The sequence below is a fragment of the Lotus japonicus genome, chromosome 1 (genome assembly GCF_012489685.1).
Source record: "Lotus japonicus ecotype B-129 chromosome 1, LjGifu_v1.2".
In the NCBI taxonomy this organism is placed as follows: domain Eukaryota; kingdom Viridiplantae; phylum Streptophyta; class Magnoliopsida; order Fabales; family Fabaceae; genus Lotus; species Lotus japonicus.
Window position 1 is genome coordinate 98,888,292 of NC_080041.1, and position 25,630 is coordinate 98,913,921.

Consider the following 25,630-nt stretch of genomic DNA (forward strand, 5'->3'; position numbering starts at 1 on the left):
AAATGAAAATGAGCGACGATGACGACAAAAAAAGGTGAGAGTAGAAGATGGAGATGAGTATGAAGATAAGTGTGAAGATGAGTATGAAAATAAGATGAATATGAGTGGTGTTGGTGAGAGAAGAAAGATGAGAGAGGATGTGAATGTGAGGAGGGGGTTTTGAGAGTTGTTATTTTTTTTTTTTTGTTATTTGACATTTTAATATTTTCACTTTTTTATTAATAACATTTTACTACTTTCACACTTTTAAAGGTGGTGGAATTAGATGTAGGGTAGTGACCAGGGGCGGATCTACCTTATGCCCCTTGAACAAAAAAAAATTGCCCTTATTTCTCTATATAACTGTTTTGAACCCCTTAAAATTTTAAATTATACAAGTTGACTATGTTTTGCACCAAAAACCCACTTATTTGTATTAACTATGACTTGTATACTTTCTGATGTATAAACATATTAAAGTTGTTTTTAATTATATTTTTATCGATGTGTTCATTTAAAAATTTTGAACCCCCTAACCCCAAGGTCTTGGATCCGCCACTGATAGTGACAATGACAATAACAACTAAAAGAAGAGTGGATATCTCTTATCACACAAAGTTGTCATAGTAAAATTCTATCCTAACAAAATCATGTGAATGAAAGTAAAGGAATTCTCATCGTGAAATATCGAATAATAATGTTATGTTCACACCTCTAAGATGAGATGAAGAGAGGTGGAGATGAGAGAGATAGGTAGAAAAGAAAAAGTAAGAGAGAGAAAATATGAGATGTGATAAATGATAAGAAGAGAGAGATAAAAATAAAAATAGATGAAAATAAAGTGTTTAAAACATGAGGTATGTATATATCATTGTTGTGAAATATCACACTATCTCACTATGCAATGATACATACTTTTCATCAATCTTTCTCTTTAACTATTATTAGACACGTTGCTATCACTTTATGCATTATTATACGCATTCATAAGTTGACTTTACACTATATCATCACCCTTGAATGTAGCGTGGAATTCACGCACACAAGAAGCTCGTGGCCAACCCACCGAAACATGAACCTTCGAATTGGGAAATTTCAGTTCAACGGTTACCACGCGGTGTTTTCCTCATGTTAACAACACTTACATTCGACAAACACAAAAAAAAAAAAAAATTAGAAAAAGAAAAAAAGTTAAAAACCTCTCTGTCTCTTTCTCTCTCTATCTCTCTCACTCTTTCTCTCACTACATCCAATTCCACTTCTTCTTCTGTCTGTCCTTCATCCTCTTTTTTTCATTCAAAGATATCATCTTTACCTTTGATACCACAAACCCTTTTGTTTTCTCTCCTCAATTTTGCATCTACAATCTCTATTCTCAGCTCTCAGCTCTCAAAAAACATGGTTCCACTTGGTGCTGTTTTTGCTGTTGTGTGTTCTGTGTTCATGGTTCTTGTCACTTTGAGTTTGGCTGGAGATATAGTACACCCTGATAACGTTGCTCCCAAGAGGCCTGGCTGTGACAACAACTTCGTTCTGGTACACACAAAAATTACTATGAATTTTGCTTGCTGAGCTTGTTGTGAAAATGCCATTATTTCTGCTTATTGATTTTGGGGATTTTTGGTTTGATTGGATGTTGGGAAAGTGGAGAAACATGTTTAGGATTTGATAGAGCAATGATTTTTTTTCTTCTTAATTCTATTTTTTTTATTACTTAGGAAAGTTAAGGAGTTGGATAGGATTAAAATTCAAATTCTATTTTGGAAATTTGAGATCTTTTTCTGCCCCTCTCTTCTCTCTTCCAATGAATTATGCTAGGGTGTTTGTTCAATTTTTACTGTTCTCTGACACAAGACGCAGTTATATTTTTGATTGCTTGTAGCATCTGTCTCTTTCAATTAATGGATACCAGTTTTTTTTTTTTTTCAATGTATTAATCTCTAGCATCACTTTTCATGTTGTTAAGAAAATGAGGGAAAAACAATAATACCAGAGTGATTTAGTTGAACTGCTTTCTGTAGGTATGTTTGTGAGGTGCTGCCCTGTTTAATTGTGTTGTGAATCTTTTTCACCTTGAATTTTTTTCCTGTCTTTTGCAATGGGATTATGGGAAGATCTTTGTCATGTGATTCAAGTATGATAATTTTAGTTACTAACTTTGGTATGGCATCTTCAATTTCATAACTCTTTATCCTGCTGCTTATCCAAACAATCAGACTAGCTCTCATCTTTCTCACCTGAGGTTTAATAGAGTATATGTTAGATTGTATAGTTAGATGTACAGCTATACACATATATATATATATATACTCAATGATTAGAGAGTGCAATCAATAATATCATTTTCTGTTTTCCAGTTACACACTCTCTCCTCTCAATCAGCTCTTCTATGATGGTATCAGAGCCACTTAAACATTGTCTGTTGACTCAGATAGACTTGTTTTCTGGATACCACTTAATTACCTGAAAACCTTTACATATTCCCATAAATTTGTTCAGGTATATGTCTCTTTCTTCTTGATAGGCCTTCCTTGATGGCCTGATTTTTATAATGAAAGAAGTAAATGTTGAGTGCTTGAATGCATTCAAAATTTGAAAAGGAACATAGTTGTTAAGAGTTAGGGTTATGAATTAGACGTAGATTCATGAAAATGTATGGGTCAGACCCATATGTACTTGTAATGTGTAATTTGTACTTTGCACTAGCACTACACATTTTACATCTTTCTTAACCTAGTATAATATATATCAGGGAGATTGCACCTTGTAATGTATGCTATTACAGTCTCCCAATCTCTCTCTCTCTCTCTCTCTATATATATATATATATATCCTTTAATTCTTTTCCATCTTTACATGGTATCAAAGCTAGTGGTGATGACCATGGGTGACTTCTTGTATCAAAAGTCTTCTTGGGAATATGATGGTTGGACGGTGTGTCTCGTTGGTGCTATAAGTTAGAATGGCAGTACATTTACAAGCCCGCTGAGGGGGAGCATAGTAATGTGATGGTGACTCACACTTGAGGGGAAGATTATTGTGAATGCAATCTGGAGTCATATATTCATTAGAATGGGCTAGTTGAAGGCAATATATAGATGAGACCCACATACCCAATGTCTTAACCTAATATTATACATATAGTGCACCTAACAGTGTATCCTATTACTGTTTCCCAATCTCTCTTTCTCTCTCCTTTAATTCTTTTCCATCTTTACAATGGTGATGAATTGATGATGACCAACTAATCGATAAAAGGATATTCTGTGAAATTTAAAGACGAAATCTGCAATTTTTTTAGCTTATGTTCTTCAGGCTTTTAGCAAACTACTATGTGGCCTGTTGCTATTTTCATAGAGTATTGATAAGTATGAATGAGTTTTTTTTTTTTAAACAACTTTGACCAATATGTCTTTTGTTAGGTTAAAGTCCCTACTTGGATTGATGGGGTCGTAAGTTGTGAGTATGTTGGTGTTGGTGCAAGATTTGGCCCGACCTTGGAATCAAAAGAAAAACGTGCTAACCATACTAGAGTTGCCATTGCAGACCCTCCTGATTGTTGTAGCAAGCCTAAGAATAAGGTATTATAGTTTTATACGTAGTCTGTTGAACTTACCATATGGAACTTCTGAGCATGTGAAGCATAGATGTCCATATTAAAAGCTCTGATTTGTAATGTGGGGTACTTGCAACACTCACTCCAACACTCTCATTTATTGATTGAAATTAATGTAAGTCCCACTAAGTTGGAAGTGGGACCCAGATTTTTAGTGGACCCCAGATGAATTTCAACCAATAAATGTGAGTGTTGGATAAAAAGTGTTAAAATCAGTGTTGTTAGCATTTTCCTTTTTTAATATTCTTTTTACTAATATTGGAGTGCCTTGCAATTTTGTTAGCTCACTGGGGAGATTATTTTGGTGTACCGAGGACAGTGTAGTTTCACAACCAAGGCAAATATAGCGGAAGAAGCTGGGGCTTCAGCCATCCTCATTATAAATAACCGTGCAGGTATTAGCATGCATTTTCCTTTTCATTATTACCATGTTATGTTACAGTTTAAGGTGATTGTTGAGATCTCACATAGATTAGAGATATGGTCAATGTAGTTCTTATAAAGCTCGGGCTCCTCCCCCATTAAGTTAGTTTTTGGGGTAAAAATAGGCATAGCCAAAATTCTAATAGCACTAGTGATTTATTGTTTAAAAAGATGCTAAATAAAGTTTTCGCCTTATTTTAAATTTTGCAAAAAGGATATTCGGTTTTTTTAGGCAATTTTGTTTTGTCCTTTTTATGCAGAACTTTTCAAGATGGTTTGTGAAGAGAATGAAACTGATATTGATATTGGAATACCTGCTGTCATGCTTCCACAATATGCTGGCGAGAACTTGGAAAATCATATACTAAACAAGTCCACAGGTATATTTCACTTTCTTTGCGCATATGTGTCTATTCTCATGTAATCAATTATGCTTTCCATGGCCACAGAGAAATTTAAAATTACTTCATATTTTAAAACTGACTTGGTTTCGTGTCTTACATGATGTACTTTGCACTTGTGCTTGTACGGCCACTTTTAAGTGTCTGTGCAGTTATACTCTCCACGGCGCCCAATGGTTGATGTTGCTGAAGTCTTTTTATGGCTTATGGCGGTTGGTTCTATTCTCTGTGCTTCTTATTGGTCTGCCTGGACTGCCCGAGAGGCTGCTACAGAGCAAGAGAAGCTATTAAAGGTTGCCTATAGTTCCTTTGCATGTCAACTTTATTCATTTTCTTATTATGAATGATATATTATTTGCGTGATGATAATAAAAATAATATGAAACTTAACAAAGACACGCACAAGAAATACTTAAAAGACAAATCAACTCATTAAAACAATGAAGCTTTCATGTTCCTTGTAGACCTTTCATAGAGGCTTACTCAAAACAAAACTTTGATTCTCTTTTCGAGATGAACTAATTTTTTTTCTTTATAAAGGAGGCTCTCTTCTCATTAATCCCATTACTAATAAAACGTTACACTTGCAGGATGCTTCAGCTGAGTATCTAAATATAGGAGATACTGGTTCAAGTGCTTTTGTGGAAATCAGTACTACAGCAGCGATCGCATTTGTTGTTATTGCTTCATGTTTCTTGGTTATGCTTTACAAATTAATGTCAGCCTGGTTTATTGACGTTCTGGTGGTTCTATTTTGCATTGGTGGGGTTGAGGTGAGTTAATGCTTTCTCAGGTTTGGTTCTTGTTGATTACAATTCTTCCCTACGGCATCCCTCTAATCAATTTACTGACCACCCATATTACCATACTTTTCTCATCATCATTTGCATTTTCTTCAAAAAACTTGATAAGTCTTGGGTGGTTTGTTAGAGTTTCACGTGTATACCCTTATCAATTGCTGAGATGGAGAAAAATAAAACAAGAATACATGTGAGTGAATCGGTGCAACTCAATTCCAAACAGAGGATAATATATATAATAAGAGTCATAAATATAAGGATTCGTAGCTACCCTAATTACTGTAATCACAATAATATACAACACCTAATTACTCTATTTGCATGATTTCTAAAACTCACCTCAAGCTGGAGCATATAAATCGTATGCACCTAAGCTCTTACGTATATGATATAACTAATTCACAGACCTCTCGAGTACTTGGTGAAGACATCTGACAATTGATCATTGGAATTAATGAAGCTAGTGATGTCTTGAGATAAGATCACCCTGATGAAATCACATTCCATCTCATGGAAAATTAAAATTCAGGAAAGAAATCTTGATTATTACAAATAAGTGTCACCTATGACCTATGTAACTTTCTCAAACCTTAGTTCTTTAAGAATCTCTCTGAATCAGATGAGTTCACAAGTAGTTGAAGTCATGGCTCAACATTTCGTTTTTGAGCTTGATCTTGCAAAATTATGTTTCTTGATTTTTTAGGAAACCAAATTGTCACCAATAAAATGCAATACTCGGAGGTGGATCTTGTTAAGTCTCGCATTGGTTAGAGATATGACTACTGAAGTGCTTATATATGGGAAGACAATCCTCACCTCACTAGCTAGCTTTTGGGGTAGAGTTAGGCCTCCCAAATTCTAATATGGCATCAGAGTCTGTCCTTATTGTTGGGTCACCTAGTCGCCCTCTGAAGATATCCAATGATGGACATGGATATGGGCATGATAATTGACCTCCATGCATCCAGATGTTCTGGACATGAGGGGGGGGGGGGTGTGTTAAGTCCCAGATTGGTTAGAGATATGGCTACTGAAGTGCTTTATATGGGAAGACAATTTGGATATCTCAAAATTTGAGTTTGACCTTTGTCTTCACACAAGGGATCTTTTTTCTTTTTTTGAATCTCGTTTGATGTGTTTTAGAATGCGAATAACTTCATCCCAATGTCCTGCACAAGGAGAATTAAGAAATTGACGTACCACACTGACTGTGAAGGTGATACTCGGAGGAGTGACACTTAGATTATTTATGTCCCAAGCAGGCTTCTATACCTTAGGTATGAACGTGGCCCCCCGACTGGGCTGAAGTTTAGCATTAGAAACCATAAGAATATAAAGCATGGAACCCATAAATAGAGGGAAGAGGATGGTAGTACCACCCTCTTGGACTGCGCTAGGGTACCATTTGCCAAGGTAACGATTAATAATATGTTATTGAAGTCTCAATTTTTTCAATAATATTATTTAAATTAATTAAAAGATACATATAATACAATATAAAAACACAATAATAAGATTAAATTTAATAAATTATATAGCAATAGATAGATAGTAAAAGAAAATGCATCTGAATATTTTAAAAGAAGCCTATTACTGATGCATATATAAAGATATAGTCATCATGAGGATCAAGCCAGTAAGACCGCCCAAATCTGTTGGTAGTTATGAATCTCAACTCGGATTAGAGTTTTATTAATCTCGACATACATATCAATCAGTGATCGTGCAGTGTGGTTTTATGCCTTATGAACTTTTATTTCTTAAAAGTTAATAACATAACAAACTTGAATTAAATACTTTACTTGAGGAGTATTTGTATATGATGTGTTAACTTTTATCATACCCTGCGAAACACGCGGCATCACCAAATTCAGGTTAATATCATTTTATATCAAGCCATATACATTCAGACCTGATATCAGGATTTATAATGAGGCGCCAGTCATTGGATTGTAGCATGATGTTATGTATATGTAGCTGCTGAATCTTTATTCCTTACATGCTTTCAGGGACTGCAAACTTGCTTGGTGGGTCTGTTATCTTGGTAAGTCTTGTATCCTTGTTTTCTCATGGGCAAACCCATATGAAGAAGATGGATTGGGTGAAAGTAGGCTTTGATAATTAATTTGTAGACTTTTGTTTTGAATTTGTAGCAGTCTTGTTGAGCAAGTTATCTTCTGCTTTTAATTACCAATGTTGACCCAAAGATCTTGTTGGTGATGTATAATTCATGATCTTAAACTATGATATGCTTTGTTTATTAGTTTGATTATGGTAGTTATGCATTAGGGGGGGGGGGGAAGATAATTGAACTAGTTCTCAGTTCATCTCCATATACCTTGTCCTGACGGATGTAACTCACTTCTATGGACCAAGTTTTGCTCCGGCAAGGTTTTTTTCCCTCTAATATGAGTTTTGCCAAAAATCAATGTTCTTTGAAAAGAAACAATCTCAGTGTGAAGTTTATGGCTATATTAGTTAGTTTATTGTATTAGATTCTCCCAAAATGATACATAATTGACAGCTTGAAGTTTATAGTTTCAGATGGTTCCAACATGCTGGACAAACATTTGTGAAAGCACCTTTCTTTGGAGCTGTATCATATCTGACACTTGCTGTTACTCCCTTCTGCATAGTGTTTTCTGTCCTTTGGGGAGTTTTTCACCATGAATCGTTTGCTTGGATTGGTCAAGATATTCTCGTAAGAATAGTACTTTTATCACATTTCTTCTTACGTTCTTTGTATTCTGTTCATTTTTTATGCGCCGGTAAAATATAGAAATTTGCAGCTTCTTTTTGCAAATTGCATATTTTCTTCCTAACCATTAGAATGTTGGTATAAAATTATGAAATGAGTATTGAATCAGATATCTTCATCTGACAGTAGTTAAAATAAAGACATGAATTAATAAAATATTTCTCTTTTTCATTCAAATTTTTATTTTTTCATTCAGGGTATTGCATTGATAATTACAGTTCTTCAGATTGTCCACATACCAAATCTCAAGGTAATCATTATTTATTCTTCATTTTGTCACTGTTTCTGGTTTTTAAAGGCCTCTGGCAGAATCTGCCATTAGGTTTTTGTTGATACTCTTGAAGTTTAATCTTGGGGTGCATATATGGAGTCTTTGTCTCATTGAAACAGTTGAATATGAATTTAGTGTATACTATGACCTTTTATTATGAAAAAGACACTAATGTATACATTCTTCTCCATAAGGTTGGAACTGTTCTTCTCAGTTGTGCCTTCCTATACGACATCTTCTGGGTGTTTGTCTCTAAATGGTGGTTCCACGAGAGTGTGATGATAGTGGTGAGTGTTTTCAAGCATTCTTTACTAAGCTCAGTTTCGGCCTCATATAACATGATCCCCCCTCAACCGAAAACTTAATTCAACGTTTTCACTTCTTTGCAGGTAGCTCGAGGTGATAAAAGCAGAGAAGACGGTATCCCCATGCTACTCAAGATACCACGTTTGTTTGATCCTTGGGGTGGTTACAGCGTGATTGGTTTTGGGGACATAATCTTACCAGGGCTTCTAGTAGCATTTTCACTGAGGTTGAATTAAAAGTCACACATGGATGTTTTATTCATCCTATTCCTTGGACTATTAATGTTCATTTTAGTCTTAAAATTCAAGTCCACACCAACTTCTTCTAAAAATGAATAGATATATGGAGAGAAAAAGTTGTCTTAACTCTTAATGGTTCATGAACTTAATCTCTTGATAACTTTTACAGGTATGATTGGTTGGCAAAGAAGAACCTCCGAGCTGGATACTTCTTGTATGCAATGACTGCTTATGGTTTAGGTATGCTATGTTTATTCTGGGGTTAGTTTTCATTGACAGAATGTGTCAACACTCATGAGGGTAATTTTCCTTGGAAACGTTGGCCAGCTTACTTTCGAGCTTAAATAAGGCCTACTCACAAAGACAGAACCGGAAAAAATGAATAAGAGGGCTGGATATTTAGCACATGTTAAAACAAAATAAACAAAACTAATTATAGGATGCAATATAAAAAATTTCAGGGAGGGCAAGTACAACATTTAAATACTATTCTATTAGAAATTATTTTCTCTTGGGGGAACGACCGCCCCTTTTTTATAGTGTAGTTACGCCCCTTCCTGCTCAGGAACTTCTAGGCCAAAATCCTGCCAGCCCAATCTTTACTATGGGGCTGGTTATAACTACAACTACAACCAAAATGGAAATTGAGCGTTTCATGGTATAAAAATGCTGAATCCCGCCTCAGTCATCATTTGTCAGGATTCTTTGGAGTTAACTACTTGGCATGGACAGGACATTCAGTCCATATCGCTATTCCGGGATCTAGGGGAAAATACATTCAATGGAATACTTTTTGAAGTATATTTCCAAAAAAATCAGCCAGGGCAAATACAACATTTAAATACTATTCTATTACAAATTTGCTTGGTTTTCACATCAAATTCCTTGAATTTTGATCTGCAGGTCTCCTTGTGACATACTTAGCTTTGAACTTGATGGATGGGCATGGTCAACCAGCTTTGCTTTATATTGTCCCATTTACACTTGGTTAGTACAATTAAATTTTCATGCAGAAAGAAATATTCAAAAATGGGTTGTTGAATGGACATGCAAAGCTTTACTCATGTTTCTTACAATTGATTATTTCACTTCAATGCTTGATGTTTCCCTGCCAAAGGAGAATGCTCCCTTGTGTACCATGAGGTATATTTGGCTACAGCATGACTGTGAAAACCAGTACTAGTTTTTGAAATCTTCTTCTGTATCTGCAGGAACCTTTTTGTCATTGGGAAAGAAGAGAGGTGAACTCGAGATTTTATGGACAAGAGGGAAGCCAAGAGTGCCTTGCCCTCACATCCAAGAGGATCATCATCAATCAATGGACCAGAAATCCTTAGCAGAATAGAAAGAATCCTAGATGTTCTTCACAGGAAACTTATACCAAAAACCTTAGGAAATCATGTAACATTTGTAACTTTGTCATAACAAAACTTAGCCAAATGATATGATAACATGTACTGTAATCAGCAGCAAAATGATTAGATCTTTTTTTTCCAATTTAGGAGATGGGGTTAGAAGATGATCTGATGTTAGGAAATTTAAGAGATTTTGTTCCCTGGTTATGGCTTCAGCTCAGGAACATTGTTCTTTATGATTATCTTTTAGAGGTTTTCCTTCCACAAGGGTGACATGCGTGGTGACAACTTTCAATCACCAGAGAAGACAGGAAGAGGATTTCAAAGCCAGTAACATGAGCTGTATGAAGATGAATACCATCAATATAACTATTATTTGAAAAATATAAAGAAATTGTGAATTTGAGGTTAGCTTAATTTTCATTTTCTGCAAGATTATTGCATGTCATGAAAATAACAATCAATCACACACGCTTGCAGTGCTGAATGAGGCTTACTTTCACCAACAACTTTAACTAATTTGAGTGGATATCAACCCAAAGAAGCAACGTCCAAATGATCCATATAAAGCTCAGATAAAATCAGGAAGAATTGATGAAATGAAGTTAGAGGGCAACTAGACATTATCAATTTGAGAACTAGCATCGAAGTCTAAACTCCAAAGACTTAAAAAGAGTACTCTTGTTAAAAAAAGTTTATAGTGAAGATAAAAATAAAATACACTGCTGTGAAAAAGAGTTTAAAGTAACTAATTTAAAGTAAGATATTTAGGATTTGTTTGGTGGTCTGGATAAAGACACAAGATAAGTGTAGTTATATCTTGCAGTAATCCGCTCTTTGTTGCGTCAACAAATGCAATTTCGTCTCTTATCTTACCTTGTGTAAATTTTATCGTAAGGGGAGCTGGTCTATAACTTATTATGACATGATAGGATAACAACCCTCTATTCATTTTCAGTACCCTAACCCCAAATTAAATTATTTCAATATTCAATTTTTTTCTTATCACTTGCTATTACTCAATTAATATTTACTTTTTTATTTATATTATGATAATAAACATATAAACTAATTATTCATTAACATAGACTACTAAGTGTGTTCTGAGGAAGAAGATGCCATGTTTGAGGGTTTGGACAGGGAGGGGCCAGTTTCTTCTAGGTTTCCCCCTTTAGTGCTCTTCCCTGAGCTTGTCCCCATTGCTCCTGTTTACAAGCCTACTGCTGACTCTGACAACTTGGGAGTGCCTCAGCCTTCTTCACCTAGAGAGGTTGTGAAAATTCCCAGGCCAAGGGGCAGACTTAAGTAGGTGGGGGAAAATGGAAGCTTGAAGAAGGGGCACTATGTGTCCTGCACTGGTGTGACAACAACTGATGACGGCAATGCGACGACGACAGGGAAAGAGTTGATGGTGCTTCCAGAGGAGTTCCAATCCTTATGGCATCATGACTCGACGCGAGGAGTGCTCTTCTGGTGGGAAAAAGATTTGATTTGGAGTACAATTGGTCAGATGACACCACGCTTTTCGAGATTGCAACTCAGATTTCGGCGAGAAGGCTTCCTTAGCTTGTGTAGAGGGAGGTTTGGTCTTTACTAGTTGTGGGTTTTGTGGGCTTTTCTTGCAGGCTTTTTTGTTTCTGTTTGGCAATCTATTGGGTGTTGGGGGCTGGTTTTTAGATTCTTATGGGCGATTGGTTTTTTCTGGAATTGGTCCTTTTTTGAAGTTTCTTTAGGTTGGTTCTGACTTTGATCCCATTTGAGAAGGGGGGTTTTCTTGACTATTTTCTTATTAATATATCATTCTTTTTACTTTCGGAAAAAAATCATAGACTACTATGTACTAACTTTATGGATTAATTTTCTCATGTGGTATGCTAATCTTCTATATATATATGTAAAGCTCACTTGAGCTAAAAGTATTAAATGCAATAAAAAAAGAAAGTTAAAGAAATTTCTATTCAACTTCCAATATACATCCACTTATTAGTAATTATTAATTAGTAATTGTTAAACTTTTCAATTTCTCATATTTTAAATTAAATATTAATATTATTTTAATTTTAATTATTAATTACTACATGAGGGAAATTTAACTGAAATTGACTAACTTTACATTAACAAAAATATTAAATTTTATTTCTGCTTCCTAAAAAAAAATATTAGATAGTTAATAGTAATTTTTATACTTCTTTTTAATTTTAAGACTTTATAATTTGTTATATATTAAAATTAAAAATAATTTTATAATAATTATCCATCATAAGTTGAGGAATTTTAAAAAAATAACAAATAAAACTCATTATTATTTTTTACACTACCTACTAAAATGTAAAAGTTACTTTTAATTAACCTTTGTATTAACATTTTCCTTTGTAGTAAATAAATTAAATTAAAATATAAAAAATGAATCAATTTTTCTAAGTCATTAGCTATTCAACTACCTACAAAAATGTATAACTCAATTGAAATTTTGTTATAAATACACCAAAAAACTAAAAAAAATTATTTGTATTATATACATTAAACTAAACTAAAAATTGATCAATAAATTTTTTAGATCAATTATTTATTCAACTACCAACTAAATTTACATGTTTGTTGTATAAGTTAGAATAGAACATGACAAAAGACTCCTGAAATATAACACTTTAGTTCTTTAAAAAAGAGCGGAAAAAAAAAATGAAACAAGACACTCTAATATACAAAAACTACGCATTAATATAATAATTTAATAAAATATTTAATTAGATAAAAAAATATTTTTTAACAAATATATTAGCCATAGTAATTTATTTTTTAATTTAATTATCATTAAATTTTAATTAAATATATTAAGCTGTAAAATCTTCCTACTTTTGCATTAAAATAAAGGAAGCAATTTCTTTGTAATTAATATATTAAATAATAAAATAAAAAAGTGAAAAATTGTATTGTCAAAAGTAATTTAACAACCTAAATTGAATAATAATATTCATAAACATAAAAATTGACTTGAATTTTGCATCAGGGAAAAATAACGAAAATTAAACTTGATTATTGATAAAATAATGTTATCAATAAATAATTTAAATTAAATTGTTTAAATTGAAAAATGACACTATAATGTATTTACTATTAACTATAATGTATGTGTGTTTTATTTGACGAACAAATCTCAATATAGTTTTATGATCTTATAATATATTAGTAAAAACAATTTTGAGCAAGGTTAATAGATATATTACGACCAAAGTTAAATAAATATAAATTTACAACGTACATAATACTTAATCTATTTAATTTATATCTTATTATAGTTGAAAAATATGATATTACTTTATTTTTCTCAATTTTAATATGTGTAAATTTGTTTGGGAAATTGTGATTGCCCTTCCCAAAAAATGACTTTCTGAGTAAAAAGTACAAAAAATGGTAAAACAACGTTTTTGATGGCATTTAAAACTTATTGCTTATTTTTTTTTCAAATGGACTGTATTATATTTCACATTATTAAATAAATAAATAAATATCTTATATTTTTAAAATGATCCAATGCTGATTATTAAATATTAATTATTAAATTTGAGTAATATTAATTTATTTACAAAGAGAACTCTAATAATATTTATTGAAAAGTCTTTTTTTTTGAAATGATTGAAATGTTGAACTCTATTAATATTTATTGAAAAATATTTTAATATTTATGTAATAATTTAAACTATAATCATTATTATTTAATGTTAAAAATGTTGTAAAGAAACCCGTGCAACGCACGGGTATAATATCTAGTAATTACTTAAAACAATATTTTTACTTATAAAATTATTTGTAATTAAATTAAAAATTGACTAATTTTAAAAATAAATAATATTAATGCTATTTTTAAATTTTTATTATTTTAATTATTTATCACTTGTTACTATTAAATATTGGTTACTTATATATATGAATTATAAATAGACTAGTTGATAAAAAAAAACTTATTTTAATTAATTTTAAAACATATATAGACACTTTCAAACAAAACTTATTAGACTCATTTATAAAAATGAAAATATTATACTAATTATATTTTAAAATTATTAATTTATAAACTTTAAATTTTAAAAAGTATGGCATTGCTGTGGTACTCTATGAAAATAAGAGGGTTTAGTACCCTACGGTTCATTATTTTAATGATAAATGACTAACTTACAAATAAAATCATGACAAATCAAAATAAAGGGTATGAAATTTAAAAGGGTACAAAAGAAATTGCCTAAAAAGTATTGGAATAATGTACTCAACTCTGTTTTTAATCAAATGATGTTATTTCAAAAAAAATTATGGACTTTCATTATTTATAGAGCCTTGCTACATGGCACAACTAATATCCTTGCAAACCACGCATAATACACATGATTCAGTTATTGTGTTGAACACAAATCTTATTTTAAAATTTAAAAATTCAGCAAAATATATATAGAAGTTTGGGAAATACACAGTCGTGCCTTCTCGTGCTCTCCATCCATCGTGTCATTGAGTATTTCTCTTATTTATATCATACTTGTCATTTGTCTTGTCCACCTCAAACACGGGATATGATAAGAGTTTATCATGCTCATATCATATCATAACCTTATCCAACTATATATCTTATCGTGCTCTTATCATATTCCCACCACCCTCTTAATGATTTCTTAATGAAAAATTGAGTGACAACATCCAAATACGTTACAGAACCAACTCTTTTACTCCACATAAATCAAAGTTATAAATGAGCATTTAAATCAAAACTCAAAGTAACAAATTAAAAAGGGTGACGGCTAGCGTAGTCGTAGTTCAATAACTTCTTTTCTCGCCTAAATTACAAAAATGATCATTTCTACTTTTCACTTCCACTCCTCCCTTTCTTTCACAATCCCTTAGATTCGTCTTCGATGAGCCTGTGACCACGCCTTTGCACCACAACAACGCCCACCATCTCCGACCAACATCCACCGCCCTCATCCCCAATCGACCCTAAGCAGACCACATAGACATCCAGTCACAACCTCCACATACTAAATCGCACCGCAGCCCTCACCATAATCACCATTCCCCCGCACCACCCTGAACCCAAAACCTCCACCCTGAGTAAATCCACAACTCCCTCCCTCCAACCAAACTCCTACCTCTCCCATACCACGACCCACTGCGTGCGGACAAAGCAAACCCCACCCCCTAGAACAACTTACCCCATCAACCACTCAAATCCTCACCCAACCAAACAGCAAACCAAAACCCTAGAGCGCTGCAACCGACTACTCACTATTCGCAACCTCAATTGCACCACCCAATCCAACTGCACCGGTTTTCACCATGTCGTTCCACCCCTCAAGCCACCACCAAGTCCTCGTCAAATGTGGATACAGAGGGCTCCTCCACCACCTCTGCCCCTCTTTCACTCACATGCCTAATTACATCTCCTTTTCATTATCTCCAACAAGAACCAATTTTTCAATCGGCTACAGTGACCCACTAAATTTCCTCCATCAAGAACCAATCTTTCCAATTTCCATGTCTGAGAGCAGCACAGTGGCAGAACAAGCATCAGACAAGTTTCAGAGAAATGTTGCTGCAGGAGATTGATCAGTTGCTGCCAGAGGAAGAGGGTTCTCAATGGAGATGGGAGAAAAAAAGGGTATTAATGTGAATCTGTGTTTAAAATTAACTTAACAGTACACTGCATTATGGTGAGTCCGAGAGAACACCAATCAAAAGGCTTTGCACACAACAAACATGTTCCTACAATCTCAAAATTCTTTTTTATTCGTTCCTATAAGTACAAGAGACAGCCCCCAGCATTAAATTGCACCTAGGCTAAGCACCAACAATGAACTGCAAAGAATAAAATTTACCAGTAAATGGGAAAAATAAAACAACTGAAACGCCACACTTTCTAGCGCTTGTCAGCATCTCTCAAAATTGGTCAAGCCATTTGGCTGTACGGGTGGGCTTGTATGGATTCATTTCCATTCTGAGTCCAGTCCTGCACATAGAAAGATGTTTACTGAGTTGTTGAAGACACCATATAAATAACGGGAATGGGGGGTATATGAAACAGCATCAAATTTTTAGCATGTTATGTCAAAAATAGGGAAGCCATAATTATATGGAAGTTCTTTACTACTAAATTACTAAATAAACAGGCCATAGGTAGTAAAATTTATGTCAAGATCGGGTATAAGATCAAGGCAGGATGCAATTTTTACCCTGCACACAGGAAGATATGCTAACAGACTAAGCATGTCTGGATGTGCGCTTTTTTACCGTGTCTAGCCTAAAAACCACATTTGCCTTGGAGCTTTATATTATACAATTACCAGTGTTGTTAGTTAATCGCAGAAAACAGCGGAAACCCAAAATTCTGCTATGTCAGGCCCTCAGCGGAGAATAGCGGAAAATAGTGGCAAGTAGCGGATATCAGTGAGTCCTCAGAGCGCTACGCTATAGTGCCACTCAGTGTTGTTAATGGCGGATAGCGTAGCGGCAAGCCCAAAAAACGCTAGAGCACTATAGCGTGTAGCGCTACAGCCGCTACACTGAATTATATATATATATATATTAAATATAATTATACTGGATATGTGTGTGTGTGTGTGTGTGTGTGACTGTTCAAAAATGATAAATAGGACTGAAGTCTGAAATTATATTTCGCTCATAATTAGCTACAAAAAGACATGAGTGTATAAAACAAAGCTTTCTAGCTTACAAATAGACATTTGTGTTCAAACAATATTATCACCAGTGGGCTTGAACAATGCAGCAGCTGGTGCTGGTTCTGGGTTTTGGGCTTGTTGACTAGGAATTGCCATTCTTAAGAAAACAAAACAGAGATGGAAAAAATAAGAATAGAGCAAATATAACTTGAACAAGAACAGAAAACAGAGCATGGTAGAACAGAGATGGAGAACAAAAGAACAAAGAAAAATAAGAACAGAGATGGAGAATAGAGAAAAATGAGATGGAGAACAGAGAAACATGAGATGGAGAACAGAGAAAATCAGAAAAATGAGAGAATAACAGAGAAAAAAGAGGAAGAATGATGGAAATAACCTCAAACAGCAGCACTTTCTCGCAGGTGTGGGGAAGAAAGAGCCTAGGTAGATCATGAACTTCCAGTTGCTGGCAAATCTGCCGGAATTCGTGTGGGTGTGGAGGAGAAGAAGAAACAGGTTGGAAGTCAAATGACAAGACTCTGTACGATAAAGAAAGGAACGCTAGGTTTCTTTTGGGCGGGTTAATTTCATTAACATGAGGCGAAAAGACAATTTTGCCCTCAAAATTTTCACCACTGCTACGCGATATCCATGCCGAAACATCCTCCAGCGTCACGGCAAACCGCCGTGCCGCCACGCTCCGCCGCTATTGCGCCGCAATAGCCCATATTAACAACCCTGGCACCACTATATTGGCTATTTGACAACAGTGACATACGTGCCTCAGAGTGTGTGCAGGAGGTTATCCAAACACACGATAACATGTATAGAATTAATAACAAGAAAACAAGCTTCAGGGAACAATAAAAGGAAAATAATAAAACCATGTTATCAACTATAGCAGGCCAAAATGCAGAAGATGGATGAAACTAAAGTGAGAAAGAACTAATTTAGAAGAGGAAGTGAATTGAATGCAACAAATGTCTATTATATAAATTTTTCAGTTACCATATAAAAAGGAAAATAAGAGAAATACGTGGAAAAAAGCACATGACAGATTAGTAAGGCATAATGCATGCAAGTAAAATCACTGAAAACACATGGAAAAGGCATACATGTAGCTCTCCTTAGAAAACTGGTTCTGTTGGTAGCGAAAAACATTGTGTTCCTTTCTTGTCCTGATGATAAAAGTTCTTGCATCCTCTCTGGCCAATCAGAATTCAATCGGCGGGCAAAATCTTCCACCTCCCTGTGTCAAATGGAACCAAGCAAATAAGAACATCTTTAAAGCACAATTACATAACTATTACATGAACGTCCCTTTATAACAAATGATATCAATGGGAACCAAGCAAATTAGAACATGCGTGTATCATCTTCAAAGAACAATTATGTAACAATCACGTGAGCATCCATTACAGAAAATTGATATCTTTGTTACCCAAAATGAACGAAATGAGGAAAATCAACACGTGGAAGACAATTAACAAATACAGCAGTGCTATTGAACACGACAGGTTCAAGCACGATGGTGCACGATTGGTTCCTATAACAGTTGTTTCATTTTTTCAAAATAATAAACAAATTTTTAATGAACAAAATAAACTAGAAACAGTTTGGAAATACACAGGTCGTGGGGTCGTGCATGAGAATTTGTCGTGCCAAATAGCAATTTCCTAGCAAATATGTCATTAACACCGGAAAGGTGGGTAGAAGGCATATGTTCAATTCCTTGTTAATAGAAATTAAGTTTGAGAGGAAAACATTTGAGTGTATTGCGGATGGGAGATTATATAAATCTCGTTTGGATGCAGACCAAAGAGCATTTATTGGAGCTTATTTATTAGGGGAAAAAACACTAGATAAGCTCAAATAAGTGGTCTTTGCTCCGCATCCAAACAGCCTCATAGTGTTCTGTAATTTCGTAACTGACTACTAGCTAATCGAACTAATCAGAAACAGAAGACTAACTAATTAATAACATAAGAAACTAATAACTGTCTATACTAAGTTAGAATTACATTCAAAGAAAAGTAGATTAGCTACTGAATACACTCTTCGAGTACTACACTCTAATACTTGTAAATCAAAGAGAGGGAAAGTGAATCTAATGAGCTTAGGCAATAATAGAAGTGAAGTTAAAGGGGTTCAAACCATCAGCATAACATTGCAGCAGACTTACAAATAAAGAAGAAAGAAAATTTGATGACATCGTAAGCAAGAAATTGAACTTTAAACCATCATGTAATATTAGCCAGTGTTGTCAATCTCGGAAAGTGGCGCGTAGCGGCCAACCACAAAATTATAGCGCCTCCCGCTATGCTGAATTTTTTGTATAGTTGATACTTCATGTAATATAACTATAACCATATATATGATAAATCAATACTCAAAATTCATGGGGCTCATAATTAACATTAAAAAGTCATAGGTGTCAACAAAACATACTAGTACCAACAAAAGTCAAGGTAACCAAGAGGTTTAAGTTTCTATTTCCTAAACTAAACTGTCTAAAAACATGAAAGTTTTATATCACTTCCTCCTCAAACTAGACCTTTTTCAGTATGTTTCTGAAGCAAAAACCCTGAAATACCTCCCCAAAATGCCTTAACATGAACTTTTTGTGGGTTTCTACCAATCCAACCAAATAGCTGTCAAATAACGCCTCTATGGCTTCTATTTCCTATGCCTAGCGGTTGCAACAGCCACTACACTAAACTGCACCGCTACGCAATAACTAGGAGAGGCCAAGGGCCATTATGCACCGCTACTTAATTTTCTTTTAGAACATATGCATGCACGCATACCAAATCAAAATATCACCTATCCAAAAGTTTTACAATATTGAGAATAATGAAAAATCCAGTGCTAGACTGCTATGGGATACAATATTAGTAAATTTATCATTCTCCTCCAAAATAAGGGCCAAGATTAAAAAATTGTCAAGTCGAAATCTAATATAATTTAATTCAGCATTTTTAAGTCTCCCTCTCTGATGAGCACAAGAACCCAACCACTTAACCAGCAACAGATGGCCCAAAAAGTACAATTTGCAGAGGTCCTAGAGGATTCAATCATTCTGATAGCTTGTTCTCTTGATATGCTATACTCCATACAAAATATATTCAGCAACGTTATTGACCACTAATGAGAAGAAAAGCTAGTGATCTTCCACGGCAACTACACTAAAGATAACAATAGCCATCCACAATAGAAAATAAAATTAGCTCCAGAATATAGAAACAATTAGTGTAAGGAATGCATTTAGAATGCAGCCCCACCTGTCAATTTTTTCCTTTAGTGCAGGATCAATTTCATCATCTATATCGTCATCATCAATCTCTTTATGAGCAGAAACGTCATCTTCGGTATGTGAATTCGAGTTCCGGGCAAATCTATCAGCTTCAGCATTTTGGGATTCGATATCATGACCATTAACCTCCTATTGCAAGAAAAAAGACAACAAAATTTTGGAAACCAGATGACAAATAATTAACTTTGTTCATTATCGAAAGAGCAGAAACCAGCAAATATATTGACAACAACCTTCTTATTTGGTTCAGAAGCTTCCTTCAAAGAAGAGAACTTCTGTTGCCCTTTTTTCCTTCTGTTCTTTTTTTTATTCTTAGAAGTTTTAATCTCCTTTTGATCTGTGCCAAAATTCTTCACCATTAATCAGGCATTCAAAGGAAATATAGCACAAAATAAATTAACAAGACATAACTATCAAACAATTTCTACTGAACAGCACAACAGTTAACAAATGAAATATGGTAAGACACATGAGCAACAAAAATTATAAAGAACAGTGCTAGACCCTTAGGTGGTCTGGATATGTTTCAAGAAGACCAGTAGAAGCATAGGTATTAGGTAGGAAGGGTTGATCAGATAAATGATAGTCAAATAGGTAAGAGATAGGCTAGGGAAATTACAGATCAAACCATGAAGAAAGATATAGAGTTATATTTGAACTTAAATAGTGATAGGGAACTATGGCGTCATTTGATCCATGTAGCCGACTCACCTAGTGGGAAAAGGTTTGGGCGTTATTGTTGTTGAATGCTGTAGACATAGCAGCATACTAGAATCACAAAAAAATATACCATACATGTCATCATAGTAGGACCTACATTCAATTGTAAATTCAGCCCCCCCCCCCCCAAGCAGCCTTGGTCGGCCCTTTTTTAATTTTATTTTACCAAAGAGGCTGGTGGGAAAATTACCATGTAAAGAGAGAGAAAATTAAGAGCGAGAAAGAGAAAAATATTGTAATGGGATCATTTTCTAGGTGCAGCCACCCCGATATAAAATACTAGAAGAGTGAAGTGCAACGTGTAGTACAAAGTACAAACTAGGAGTACATATGGACCTTAGCCTATTGACTTTATGTCTAACGTTAACTCTTAACATAATCCTAATTCCTAACAACTCCTAAGATAACCATAGCTCCTAACATCTGTCTATACTAGTATTCAGAATCAGACCACAGGTGATAAATATTAACAGAAAGACATCAATCTAAATAAGCAGGAATTAAACTCGATGGAAGCAAGAACGAAAAAATGCTCAATTACCTCTATCATTTCCATTGATAAAAGACAAAAGGTCTTCAACCGTACGATCATCTACATGCTCATCTTTGACTTCAACATTCTAAAACATGCAAGGACCAATTCTTAATAAAGTCAACACCCAACGCTCTACAATTTAGGGTTAGGACATGTAAAACAAGAGAGCAAGGAAACATCTCTAGGAAGAAAAAGTTCAATTCACAGAAATAAATAATTAAGGAATAAGGAAATCAGTACTATATTATCCTATGCTAAAATATGATAAAAATAAAGAAACAACATTGCAGCACCTTTAAGCTTTCACGCTCTTTTAGTTCTTTCAATTTTTTGGCATTCAAACGGTTCAAAAGCCTGATCCTTGGGTCATCAGTTATGTTTTTAAAGGGCTCCAACTTCTCTTCCTGGACCAAGAGCAAGTGTGAAAAATGAAAATTCAAAATGAAGGAAGATATAATCTGCAAACAGAGTTCTCACAAGCACCAGATACCTCGGTAAGATCATCTGGCAAATGAAACATTTCACGTATAACCTCAGGAGATTTTCCTTCCATTACTCGAGCAATTGCACAACTTGTAAGATCAACCAATGACTTCAACTGAAGGCTGTCTGCAGCTTTAACTAACCCAAAGAGCTGGTTTGTGTCTTTCTTAATGAATTTCTCATCATAGGACTTCTTTTCCTATACAAAGAATACCCCCAAGTCAGATCATCTTTGACATTCATTCTTGTTCAGCCTTAAATTGTCTTGACTGAAGACAGTAACAATGTAAAAGCATTAAAGAAAGTGGTAAAACCTTGTTTGAGCGACCCTGTCGTTGATGAAAACGGCAATAATCAAGAATTAAGCTCAGCATCGCAGGACTGACTTCTTGAGGAAGAGATATTGCACAATTCTTGGAAGATCCAGTGCCTTTGTGTATTATTTCTTGACAAATCAGAGGGCAAACTGTTGCAACTTCATGTTCCACTTGTTGGATTGAACCATCTGAAGTCTGAAGCCAAACATAGGGCTTCAACATCTGAAAATGAAATTAATATTCAGTATGCCTTAAGCTCAATGTAAAAAGGAAGCAAGTCAAGGTCCTGGTTCAATAGTAGAGATATTTTCTTAGATTCGAGGTAACAGTATTGTCTTTCCAAATAAGGTAGGAAAATAGAAAACAATCAAACTTTATTAGGCCTTGTTCAGATGGGTTTCTGCTTCCCCACAATGGTTGGTGGAACAATGACAACAGCAAAAAAATCAAATAGGTTTAGCTGTGATTTGTGAATGTGTATAAAAAAGACCAATGTTGTCAATCTCGAATGTTTCTGTAATCAGTGGAGGGGGGTAATCCCATATAGTAAACTTGTATTGTAATTAAAAAAAAACCATAATAATAATGATGAAAACACACTAATAACATTAAAAACTAACCAAATCATCCAATAATAATTAAAATCATGCATAAAATTACCAAATATCCAAATCTAAGATAGCATCTCATCAAAACAGAATCAATAAGATAGCAACTCATCAACTCAGTGAGTAGAAGTAAAAGACAAAATAGAACTAGCAAGACAAGTAGATAACAACTCATAAAAACATAACGGAGAGAGAGTCATTCAGTCACAAAAAATAGAATCAGAAAGACTCATTAAATCAGCATCTCACTCACTTCCTCAGTTCAAAGAAGATTGGAAGGGAGAGAGTCAGAGGTGTGGCCAGATAATGGGTCTCTGTGCCGGAACAGTGGTCGCGCGGTGGTTTCGCCACTGATCACTGGTGAGAGAGAAGAGGTGGGTCGATCGTATTCAACAGCTCCAGACGAGAATGGGTGTTGAAATATGAAATCAAAACCCTAATGGTTAGGCCCAAAATCACTAAAATGCCCCTGCTCCAACTTTTTTTTACCATCCTATCTTGTGCTCTAAACAAACTCATCAACTCGTTGGTAATATCGTGAGATCGCACCAGTTTACCCGAGATACCCAAAAGAGAGTTTACACTCAATATATCGCGATTTGGAACCCTAAACTCGTACTACTATGAGATATATTACGACATTGACAACCATGAAAGAGATGAAGTGAGAGATCCACGGGTAAGATGTAAGACAAAAATTAAAACTTAGTAAATGAGGGTGTATCGCTCCAGAACTTTGTGACAGACTCACAGGATCATCGCCAATATCAGAGTGTGACAAGAACTAGTCAGGACAAAAAGAAAAACTTCAGTGTTTGGATGGGTACATCGAGAGTCATCACTCAAGCTAACTGTAACTTAATTAACGGGGCATACATGCACACAAAACCAATTTTGAATCTATGATCTCACTAGAATTTCAATCCCTAAAGAGATTAAGACGGGAATACGACCCATGATCCATTTCAACACTAAACCGATTCCCTAAAGTGCCAAAACTCAAGACACTTCATATTCTTGTCAATAAATAAAGCTCAATGCATGAAACACCAACTTAATAATCCATAATTTCAAAAATCTCTGACCTTTGAGTGAGACAAATAAGCATTATTGTAAGAGAACATAATAGACCTATTTTCAACTCTGAATTTTAATAATGGAAAAAAAATAAAAATAATACTAAAAATGGACTACTGAAACATACAGAACAGAATGCATCCTTTACGAATAAAGATTAAAAGAATAAGTTCACCATGACAATCAAACAAAAAAGAGATAAATAAGAAAAAGAAACTCAAAAAGCAGTACAACTAAATTGATAAAAATTTAACCACTGAAGTAGATGGATTATATAAACACTTATCCAGAAAGGTACTTACCTCGGGTTTAATTACCCCCTTGTCGATTTCTGCCATATTAAACCAATATGAAGAGTAAAATATGTTGTTTATGGGAAGTTCCTCGGTGGTGCAAGCAATATTTGGGTAGGCGGAAATTTTAATTTGAAGTCCAGACAACCAGATAATACACCCAATTATCTAAGGCCTTCAGTGATCAGTATTAAGTGGCTCCAGCTACATTTCTGAAATGCACAGGGTCCATGAAAATATTAGTTACGATACAAAGATCTCTATGTCACAAAGAAAAACTGGTGTGATCTTGCAAATGAACAGAATGAAGAGTAATACTAATTCAGAACCTTCCAAATTCAAAGTGACAGCAGTCAGGTTGAGAATAAGAAGTCAATATGTGGGGCAAATGTATGCCATTACTACAAATGGATAGTAGTAGGTAATAAATATATACTACAACAATATATGCAGCAAAATCTGTGATTCCACCATGTTAAAAAGGCACAAGTGATTGTTATCTTAGAAATGAAAAAGAAAATATAAAAAACAATCTAGAGTTGCTTGTTATCCAATCAAGAATTGAACAGAAGCACTTCACATCACACCAAGGATTCCCATAATACTACAATCACAAATACCCCCTCCCAAACAACAACAACAACAGTGATGAGAAGTACAAAATAAGGTAAATTTTCATCTTCTTTATTGTAAACAATCATCCTTTTAGCACTGTCTCTGCTTATATCATAATTTCAAGAAAGCCAAACAAATATTAGTCCAATAAAATAACAGAAAAGAAGATTATGCATACTAGCATATGAATAAAAAAAAACACATTTTGAAGACAACCCATGATTCTTTGCCATGATGGGTTTAAGAACACTAATATATGGGGAAAAATCGAAAACCTTTTGCTACATTCAAACAGAAACAAGCAAATCAATGTGTTGTGTGCATATGAAGAGATAGAAAGAGAGAAAAACAAATGGGGGTTGAGCATGGAGTACCTGGAAACGCAAGGCGAGAGGGGTTTGCTTTGAAATGGAGGGAATTGGCGGTTGACGGCGAAGGACAGAGAATTGGATAGAATACAGAGAGAGAGAGAGAGAGAGAGAGAAAGAGAATTTAGATTTCGATAGGAAAAAAAAAGTAAAAATGGAGAACAAAAATTTAGTTTTGTTAAACAAGGACACAGGATTGCCTAAACGACGTCGTACTATCGGAACCTGATTAAGTTTTGGGTTCGACTACCCTAAAACAGGGAGAAGGATTGTCTAAACGACACCGTATCATGGGAACCTCATTAGATTTTGGGTCCGATTCCTCTACATCAGGGAGAAGGATTACCTAAACGACGTCGTATTATGGGAACCTAATTAAGTTTTTGGTCCGATTTCTCTAAAACAGGGAGATTGATTACCTAAACGACGCATTATTATGGGAACCTAGTTAAGTTTTGGGTCAGATTTTTCTAAAATGCATCGATTAGTAAAGT

General features: G+C 34.5%; 2 protein-coding genes across 2 annotated transcripts; one reads left to right on the top strand and one right to left on the bottom strand.

Annotated features, from left to right (window-relative positions):
• Positions 1 to 1,163: 1,163 nt before the first annotated feature.
• On the top strand, positions 1,164 to 10,559 carry LOC130728264 (signal peptide peptidase-like 4). The gene is made up of 14 exons (XM_057579668.1): positions 1,164 to 1,515; positions 3,402 to 3,560; positions 3,879 to 3,990; positions 4,279 to 4,398; positions 4,561 to 4,712; positions 5,010 to 5,192; positions 7,229 to 7,263; positions 7,758 to 7,920; positions 8,174 to 8,227; positions 8,443 to 8,535; positions 8,638 to 8,780; positions 8,963 to 9,033; positions 9,697 to 9,780; positions 10,005 to 10,559. The coding sequence occupies exons 1-14, from the start codon at positions 1,378 to 1,380 to the stop codon at positions 10,136 to 10,138; spliced, it is 1,641 nt and encodes a 546-aa protein (XP_057435651.1). The 5' UTR covers positions 1,164 to 1,377; the 3' UTR covers positions 10,139 to 10,559.
• A 4,277-nt stretch (positions 10,560 to 14,836) lies between these two features.
• On the bottom strand, positions 14,837 to 25,291 carry LOC130728265 (SKP1-like protein 21). The gene is made up of 10 exons (XM_057579669.1): positions 25,143 to 25,291; positions 24,163 to 24,365; positions 22,173 to 22,397; positions 21,866 to 22,057; positions 21,669 to 21,779; positions 21,382 to 21,460; positions 20,354 to 20,457; positions 20,089 to 20,249; positions 17,923 to 18,056; positions 14,837 to 16,137 (listed from the first exon to the last, which is right to left on the bottom strand). Coding segments are annotated over exons 2-10 (1,044 nt in total). The 5' UTR covers positions 24,199 to 24,365; positions 25,143 to 25,291; the 3' UTR covers positions 14,837 to 16,135.
• Between the last annotated feature and the right edge of the window lie 339 nt (positions 25,292 to 25,630).